The sequence below is a fragment of the Eurytemora carolleeae genome, unplaced genomic scaffold, assembly GCF_000591075.1.
Source record: "Eurytemora carolleeae unplaced genomic scaffold, Eaff_2.0 scaffold16, whole genome shotgun sequence".
Lineage (NCBI taxonomy): Eukaryota > Metazoa > Arthropoda > Copepoda > Calanoida > Temoridae > Eurytemora > Eurytemora carolleeae.
The window spans coordinates 44,242-53,740 of NW_019396244.1; the positions used below are offsets into that span (position 1 = coordinate 44,242).

General features: G+C 32.1%; 1 protein-coding gene across 1 annotated transcript; it reads left to right on the forward strand.

Moving 5' to 3' along the window:
- The first annotated feature begins 340 nt into the window (after positions 1 to 340).
- LOC111699218 (uncharacterized) lies at positions 341 to 6,946 on the forward strand. Its single transcript, XM_023469829.1, has 5 exons — positions 341 to 876; positions 2,648 to 2,704; positions 3,349 to 3,408; positions 4,869 to 4,927; positions 6,732 to 6,946. Exons 1-5 carry the CDS (start codon positions 720 to 722, stop codon positions 6,846 to 6,848), a joined length of 450 nt encoding a protein of 149 aa, XP_023325597.1. The 5' UTR covers positions 341 to 719; the 3' UTR covers positions 6,849 to 6,946.
- The last annotated feature ends 2,553 nt before the right edge of the window (positions 6,947 to 9,499 follow it).

The following is a 9,499-nucleotide window of genomic DNA, read 5'->3' on the forward strand; positions in this document are numbered from 1 at the left end:
ATGAATCAGATCTGTCTATATATAAATTTAACTAGTCTGTCTGTTTTTTTGGGTGTGTTTATATCCTATAAACTCCAAAACGGCTGAACCGATCGGGCCCAAATTTTGTGACCTCAAGGAAGGTTTCTGCAAATGATCAATATTTTAAAAACTTGTGTTAAAAGTCTTTTATTTTTGTAAAATTTTGAAAATGCGCGAAAAGATATTATGAAATCCGCAAACTTTTTTTTGTTTTGTTTTATACTGTACCAAGAGAAGATGCTCAGAGATAAAGCCACAATTAAAAGTTGAAATAGAAGCATGGGCACGAAGAACCCTAAAAGCCTAGTAATAAATAATTAAGGTACAATTATTCATATTTGGAAATATTAAAACTCTATGATTAATGAACTTGAGAGTTAGAAATTTAAACCATAAGATTTAAAAACTTGACATTAAGAATTTCCATTTACTCTCTCTCTCTCTTTCTCTCTCTGATACACTCCCCTCGTAAACTGTCAGTTCTCAGTAGATCGAGCAGCTTTCAGGGCGTCAGCACATGTGTGCACTTCATTTTTGTTTTTGTTTGTTTGTATACAATATTGTACGCATTTTTAGTATTCACTACGCGTCTCACTTCATAATTACAGCGTTCAGTGATTTAAGTGTGCACTTATAAGTGACCAGTGAGATACAAGTGCCATGGTGATCCAAGTGAGCTGAAATAAGTGACGCTATAAATGGAAAAGCGAAGTGATATATCAATTACTGTAGAGGAGGTGCCGGGAGGGTGCAGTAATAACTTGTTTGTATCGGGGGATTGCAATGAGAATGTGATGAGTGGGGATGATGTTGCCACCTCCTGGAAATGCGGAAACTGTACAGGCGACCCATCAGGGAAACTCAAAATAAAATATAAATTTTTATTTCTTTTCCTTTTTACCTTTATTGCCTTTAATTGGGTGATTAACTCGGTTTCTAATTCAATACATATATCTTTTTTGGTGATCAAAAAAAGAAATTTACAGGGCGAAAGCATGTTTTAGGGGCCAAAGATGCATATCCTTTCCCTACAAAAAAAAAAAAAAAAAAAACCCAGTTTTTTTCTAGAACATTAAATATTTTGACTTAAGCAAGCAATATAAGCATTTTGTTAATTAGGGTATATTCCTAGTATACGATTTTTGGGCCCCCCCCCCCCACCCCCCCTCCTATCAATTTTGTACATGGGTGTGACAGGATGTTTCTTAACTTAACCTAACCCGTGGCCGCAGCGCTCGGCCCCCTTTTTGTTTATAAATAAACAGATTCTGACAAAATTAGTTTGAATTAGTTAGATTTTTCTTTTTTTATACATTTCACAGAAGAACTAATTATATGATTTATGGTAACACTTTTAAAGGTGTGAATAATCTAGAAAAATTAAGCTCTTTGCTCATTTATGCATTTATTTATATTTAAATATATTCGCTTAAGCTGGCTGAACAACTGAACCAAATCACCTGATTTTAGTTTAGGGAATAAATTACAGAAAAAATATTTGGAAATTTGTGAAATTCCACGGGCAACCCTTGAAACTTAAGCTAAAATCATGGTTTAATTCAAAGCCCGGGTAAACGATATATTCCTGGACAACGCTATTTAGCAATAAAGATCTAAACATCACAATTTAATCATATCTATAGCTCTAACTGAATAGTCACATTGTTAATTACTAAAAATTAATACCGGGTCTGCAGCTCTCCATGCCGTACTCAAGAATTCAAAGCGTTGCAGAGCCTTTACCTGTAGGTCCGATTCCATAGCATCTAGATATCAAAACTTATTAAACCGCTTTTAAGCTTACAAAACCGCTTTTTACTAGTTTCAAGAGTACTGCTTTACTCTGGAACTGAAATACCACAGGTTTCCCACACATGATGAGACTTAAATGACGACCTGAATTTCGTCAGTTCTGACGATTTAAAGATTGTATTTGGCTCTCCTCAGTCTTAAAAATGTCTTTTATAACAACCACAGGTTTGCTAATTTATGATTTTACAAAAAATAAAGATTGATTAAGCAACCTTTACAAATGTCGTCAAAGAAGTGATCATATTTATCTTTAAGATTTATTAAGATTTTTCTGAAGAAATCATCCAGTATCCAATTGGATTGTGAAGTTCTGCTCAATTATTGCATTTCTGTTTTTTAAAAAAAGCTAAAAGGGAAACCACCCAACCTGGGGATAAACTGCATTCTATGTTAGTGACTTAAATCAACCGAACTATAGGTACCTTGGTTTTACCGACATATCGGGATTCTGACCTGAATTAGGAGACTCTTAAGATTATTATTGGAGACCGATTTGGCCCCTAAACCAACATTAGAAAGAATATCAGATTTAAGCGGAGCCCATTTTTAAATTTCCTTAGGGCAGAGCAGGGGGGGGGGGTTGGCTGTAAAATAAATGTGCAAGTTTTGCGGCCTATTTATCAGAAAGGTCAGAAACCTTAAAGGTCAGTTTTACTTAGGTTTCTTTAGTCATCCCATTTAAAAAAAAAATCCATTTAATTTCAATTTAAAGTTTCAATAATTTATTTTCCTTACCCACTACGAATATAATCTTTTGTTAGGATTGATTTTAATCACGGGTTAGAATTTGAAATCATATTGAGTTACTTCTCAGGAGAAGGGTTTCCGAAAAAAAGTTCTCTGACTGTAGCGGAGAAACCAACCTCTTTAGGAATATAGGATGTTCGGTTAAAAGCTTAAGAACTAGTTAGTTAGACTTGATTACAGTTAATTCTCTTCTTTTATGGATATACAAGTCCACGGATTAAATAAAAGTCCACGGATTAAATAAAAGTCCACGGATTAAATAAAAGTCTACGGATTAGATAAAAGTCCACGGATTAAATAAAAGTCCACGGATTAAATAAAAGTCCACGGATTAAATAAAAGTCCACGGATTGAATAAAATTCCACGGATTAAATAAAAGTCTACGGATTAAATAAAAGTCTACGGATTAAATAAAAGTCCAGGGATTAAATAAAAGTCTTCGGATTAAATAAAAGTCTTCGGATTAAATAAAAGTCTTCGGATTAAATAAAAGTCTACGGATTTTCTAGGATTAAAACTAAATATGTTTATTTCTGATGATTCCTATATGATTTTTTAATGTAGAAAAACGCAATTGTCACTTTTGTATTAAAACCATAATCGAAAATAATCAGGTTTCAAAATTATAAATATTCATACTTGATCAGACAAAACGTTTAAGGGTACCGTCGGGAACCGGACATTCCATCTTTTTCATGGAAGATCAATTCATTTTACACTTACAGTCGATACTTCCTTTAGACCTTGTTATCCTGTATGTTTACTAGGGTTGGATAAACCTACCTATTCACCTGCTCCGTCTCCTCAGGAAACATGGAATATCTCAGGAATCCGTCCTATGCATTATCTAAACCTGTTCATTGATTGATATTTTGTTCTGTAATTGTTGTATGATTATTTGGTCGATTAAGGATAAATTAAATGATTTAATTATCTAAATTTATTTAGTTAAGTGCTAATTTGACTATCAGAGCAAGCCATTAATATAAGAACCCGTTACACTACATCATCTGAACAAGTTAGCATTTTATGTAGACGCAATTAAAGGGAATGTTTACGAATCTTCAGGTAACCTCACATTTCAAGTTTCCATAAACGATTCCCTTTCCAGACCCCAGTCTAAAAGTAGCATGATCCGTGCCGGTACAACACGTACTGTCGAGTCGACCCAGCACTGCAACAAATGTTATTGCTATGTAATTTCTTTCTAAATACATTTTGATCTCCCTAATTTTAGAATCACAACTTAGCCTATTTTACCGCTCACAGATGTTCTTGAGTGCCTATTGTTATCTCATAAATTAGGACATCAAGTGGTTTCTGAAAAATGTAAACAATCTCTTAAATATGTATTTTATTTTTAGCTTGATAGCTTTCCAGAAATTAACTCCTAAGCCAATTTTCAAACTTCATGAAATTTTGTGAAAACAAATGGCGTCAGAGTGGATTTGTAAAATATGTAAAATAGCCTTTATTCCATTCTTAGTCAAATTTCTAAGGTTTCATTCATTCAAATATTTCGCATAAAAAGATTTTTATTTTTTTTTTATTTTTTTTTGCAAAACTTATTCAATAGTTCAATTCAAATTCAGTGTTATTAATTTACGCGAACTTCTTCATCGTTACTGTTAAAAAAAACGTCATAATATGAATGACTACGGAAATATGAATGACTACGGACGAATATAAGAATGTTTTATCAAGTGTGAAATTATACTCAAGTTCATCTTGCATTCAGTCTTTTAAAGTTTCCTTTGAAACAATTTAAAAACAATTTGAGAAAGTTCTTTATTCTTAATTTCTTGTATATTTAATATCATTTGTACATAATTATTTTGTAAAATTTTAAAAATGAAACCAATAAACAAGATATGACTAATGATTGAATAAGGATGGATGAAATTATGATGTGTAATTGAAACCAATGAATAAGGAATGACTAATACTTGAATTAGGATGGATGAAATTATGCTGTATAAATGATACCAATAAACAAGAAATGACTAATGATTGAATAAGTATGGATGAAATTATGATGTATAAATGAAACCAATAAGAAATAAATGACTAATGATTGTATGAGGATGGATGAAATTATGATGTATAAATGAAACCAATGAACAAGGAATGACTAATGATTGAATAAGGATGTATGAAATTATGATGTATAATTGAAAGCAATGAATAAGGAATGACTAATACTTGAATTAGGATGGATGAAATTATGATGTATAAATGAAACCATTGAATAAGGAATGGATGAATTATTATGGACGGATGACTGTAGGACCAATGATATTGAGATCAGATATCCGTGAAGCATCTCAGTCTCCCTGGTTACAGAAGGAATTGGATACATTATAGACTTAAATCCGAACCTACCAGATCTTAATTCTTAAAAAATCTGAACTCTCTTAAATTCTCCGATAATACCAGAGCTAACCGCCCTGTTTTAGTCTGGACCTGAAACTCTATAACGAAGAAAATTTAAAAAATTAACGTTTTTCTACACAATTTTCAGATGGGTAATTTTCCAGCCGATTTCTCGCATATTGCATAATTTAGCCCAATTTTCTCTCATTCTGTTGAATATTCTTAGCTTTTACTTTTAACAAACCTTTTCTTCATTCCTCTGTAGCATTGATTTTGTTGTAATGTATCCTGATCTTGTTGTAATGTATCCTGATATTGTTGTAATGTATCATGATCTCTGTAATGTATCCTGATCTCTGTATTGTATCCTGATCTCTGTAATGTATCCTGATCTATGTAATGTATCCTGATCTCTGTAATGTATCCTGATCTTTGTAATGTATCCTGATCTCTGTAAAGTATCCTGATCTCTGTAATGTATCCTGATCTCTGTAATGTATCCTAATCTGTAAAGTATCCTGATCTTGTATTGTATCCTGATCTTGTTGTAATGTATCTTGATCTTGTTGTAATGTATCCTGATCTTGTTGTAATGTGTCCTGATATTGTTGTAATGTATCCTGATCTATGTAATGTATCATGATCTATGTAATGTATCATGATCTCTGCAATGTATCCTGATCTTTGTAATGTATCCTGATCTCTGTAATGTATCCTAATCTCTGTAAAGTATCCTGATATCTGTAATGTATCCTGTGGCCGAATTTAAAGAATTTGAGCGGCGGTTTAAATTTAAGCCGCGGTTTAAATATGGTTGGTTCCACTTAAAATTTTATCAAATGTTTCAAGATTTAAGCCGGCGCTTAATTTAAACCGAGTTTTGGCGGATTTAAACCATGGATCAAATTCATTAAATTCCATCTCGGATCTCTGTAATGTATCCTAATCTCTGTAAAGTATCCTGAAATTGTATTGTATACTGATCTTGTTGTAATGTATCCTGATCTTGTTGTATTGTATCCTGATCTTCTTATGATGTGTCTTGATATTGTTGTTATGTATCCTGATCTCTGTAATGTATTCTAAACTCTGTAATGTATCCTGAACTCTGTAATGTATTCTAAACTTTGTAATGTATCCTGATCTTTGTAATGTATCCTTTTCTCGTTGTAATGTATCCTGATCTCTGTAATGTATCCTGATCTCTATAATGCATCCTGATCTCTGAAATGTATCCTGATTTCTGTAATGTATCCTGATGTTTGTAATGTATCCTGATCTTTGCAATGTATCCTTTTCTTGTTGTAATGTATCCTGATCACTGTAATGTATCCTGATATTGTTGTAATGTATCCTGATATTGTTATAATGTATCCTGATCTCTGTAATGTATCCTGATCTTGTTGTAATGTATCCTGATATTGTTGTAATGTATCCTGAACTCTGTAATGTATTCTGATCTTTGTAATGTATCCTTTTCTTGTTGTAATGTATCCTTATCTCTGTAATGTATCCTGATCCCTATAATGCATCCTGATCTCTGTAATGTATCCTGATCTCTATAATGCATCCTGATCTCTGTAATGTATTCTGATTTCTGTAATGTATCCTGATCTTTGTAATGTATCCTGATCTTTGCAATGTATCCTTTTCTTGTTGTAATGTATCCTGATCACTGTAATGTATCCTGATCTTGTTGTAATATATCCTGATATTGTTGTAATGTATCATGATCTCTGTAATGTATCCTGATCTCTGTAATGTATCCTGGTACTAGGAGATACAGAAGGTGTTGAGCAGTGGTGGAAATTATCTCCAGATTCCAACTGCTGGAAGTACAAGGAGGAGACACTCGTGGATTTGCGGGTCCGAACTTTTTAAAACAACTCGATAGCTAATTTTTCATGATATATTTTATTCCTTTGATATAAAAATTGTTCAGAAATATTCTAACAACTTATTTGGAAAATAAAGTTTGATATATTTCCCGAATAAGATAAAATATCTAAAAATGTTCCACGAATCAAAGATGGGAGCAGGGGGGGAGGGGGCGGGTTGGTTATTTTTTAATTCTTATTCTTTGGGCATTTTTTATATTGAATCAAAATCTAAAATATTACAAAATGATTGAAAGATTATTATGGAAGAACTTTTTTTTGCATTTTTAACCATTTTTTAAACTTTCCCTCTCCAGTATTAATTTTAACATTTAATCATCGTTTAGAGTAAATGAGGTCTCGAAAAAAAATGTCAAAAGAATCTTTATTAAAAGATTATAATTAAGTTATGTTTATGACTGAGGGGGGGGGGGGAGGAGGTTGGTTATTTATCGGTTTAAACTTGTTAAGAAGCCCAGCAACGATTCAAATCAAGAGACAGGGTCAAATTATGGCTTCAAGCTTAGAAATGAAATAATTAAGCCTTTAAAAATACCTTTGTATAGATAAAAATTTAATTTTATTTATTTGTTAATTGTTTGGACGCAAAAAAAGTTTTTTTTTCAAGTTTACACTGCCAGAAAAATTGCCCCCCCCCCCTAAACTTTGAAGTTGCGCCTCAATATTTAATGCACCTATGTCATATTATTTGAATATAAAGAAAGGCGTATACAACTTAACAGACAATTGATTTCAGTCTGCTTAGAAGATAAAACAGCTTAGAGTAACAAGTTCTTCCTCTTTCTTTTTCTTTCTATTTTTCTTTCTTTCTTTCTTTCTTTCTTTTTCTTTCTTTCTTTCTTTTTCTTTCTATTTTCTTTCTTTCTTTTTTTTTCTATTTTCTTTTCACACATTCACAATCACTTTAAAAATAAATAAATAGTTAAATATATTTTCTTCAAGACGTAGAGACAAAAGGACAGTGTGTTTTTAAAACCGTTGTTACGCGAGCCATGCTGCGTGAAGAAAGTCTGTTTGTCGCCCCTGCGTATTTCTGAGTTTCTCCTGAAGATCTGTACGGAATGTATTGTGAAAAAACTAGTTTAGGAACTGTTTACAGTCCGACTGCGCAGACGCAAGATTTCTAGCGGAGTAGTAGTTATATTTATATTCAGTATATGTTTATTCGTTTTGCAAGTATTTTCCGTGTTCAGAATTCTGGGATCACCGTGGTAATTATTTTATATATATCTATGTTTATTGGTTGATTCTAGTATGATTGATGATTATGTATTCGTTTATTGGTTCCTAGCCACAGTTTTTTAATGCCTGAGTGGATTATTTGTTATATTTGTATGATTTTCACTCAAAGCTTTTTCTGTGGGTTTATTAAACTTGTTTAGATTGAAGGCTCAGAGAAATAAACGTTCGGAACCTTACTATCTTCCTTTTTATTATGAAGAGCGTTGAGAGAAGGGAGTCTTACGATCCAATCCTGAGAAATACCACACGGTACATATATTAGGTCTTTAGGGAAATCGCTAAGTAGCGAAACAACCGTCTTTGATATATTTTAGCAAAAAATTGTGATGTGTTAAATGTTAATCAGAAAAATGTATTCTTCATTTAAAGGAAGTATAATTATCCTTACACTTGGACACAAAATTTATTGGTATCGATATAACCAGATGATAAGCTGTAATACATGGATTAAAGAAATATCTTAGAATATTATTTTGTTTCTTTTGCTCATTGATGAAGCAAGTTTTGACGATAAATTAATGTATTTAAAATCGTTAAGACACGAAATATTTGTGTGCGGGTGACAATACTGCAGATCCCTAGCATTATTAACCTTGTTTATGTCTGTATACTGTATAGATACTAATATGCATTTTAGACATCATTCATCTTCCTCTTTTCACATTCAGCTTTTTTCAGTTTAAAGGGTGCGTAAACGTACTTTGAAGTGGCTTTCCATTGTAGATTTTACCCTTAAACGTTTTTTTATCAGGAGTGAATGAACTATCTGGATGTTTTTAACTTAAGAAATTTATTATTAAAAATTGCAGTTGGTTTACCGAGACTGTTAATTATTTAATAAAACTGAATTATAAAAGAAAAGAAAAAATATATTTAAAGGGAGTCCAAACGTAAATTTAAGTAACCTTCGATTTATAGAGTGGCATCTAATATTCACAGTGGCACTCTTAACAGCGTTTTATGATCAAACGTGATTGAGTTATCCACGTTTCAACTATAAAAATTGTTTATTTTGAATTGTGGTTTCAAAGCGATATGTTGATGTCTCCAGAAATAATGTAGCAAATTGAAGTTATCAATTTCAAGCTAGAAAAACGACGATATCTTCCAAATTATTTATCAGAGAAAGGTTTTAAGTTTGGATTTATTTGGAAAATAAACAAGATAAAAGGGTTTAAGGGAATCTTAAACTTAGAAGTAAACTTAGAAACATATTTAAATAGGTGTTAAAAACCCCCTTTATGAGCTTTATCTTGTCCTTTAATAACTCATTCATTGTCACGAGACTGAACTATTTATTTTGTTGTCAAAATTAAAGAAGTAGAGCTCATGCTTCAGTAGGAAACTGTCTCGCGGATTTCTGTTTTGCTTGGATGAAAAACAGGTTTTTATGGGGGGGGGGGGG

What these genes read in the sequence shown, in the direction of transcription:
- LOC111699218 (XM_023469829.1), top strand. Translation starts at nt 720, where the DNA reads ATGGAAAAGCGAAGTGATATATCAATTACTGTAGAGGAGGTGCCGGGA. An exon ending in CTGTACAGGCGACCCATCAG is followed by an intron (nt 877 to 2,647) that starts GGAAACTCAAAA and finishes GTTACTTCTCAG; the next exon opens with GAGAAGGGTTTCCGAAAAAA. An exon ending in GGAAACATGGAATATCTCAG is followed by an intron (nt 3,409 to 4,868) that starts GAATCCGTCCTA and finishes GGATGACTGTAG; the next exon opens with GACCAATGATATTGAGATCA.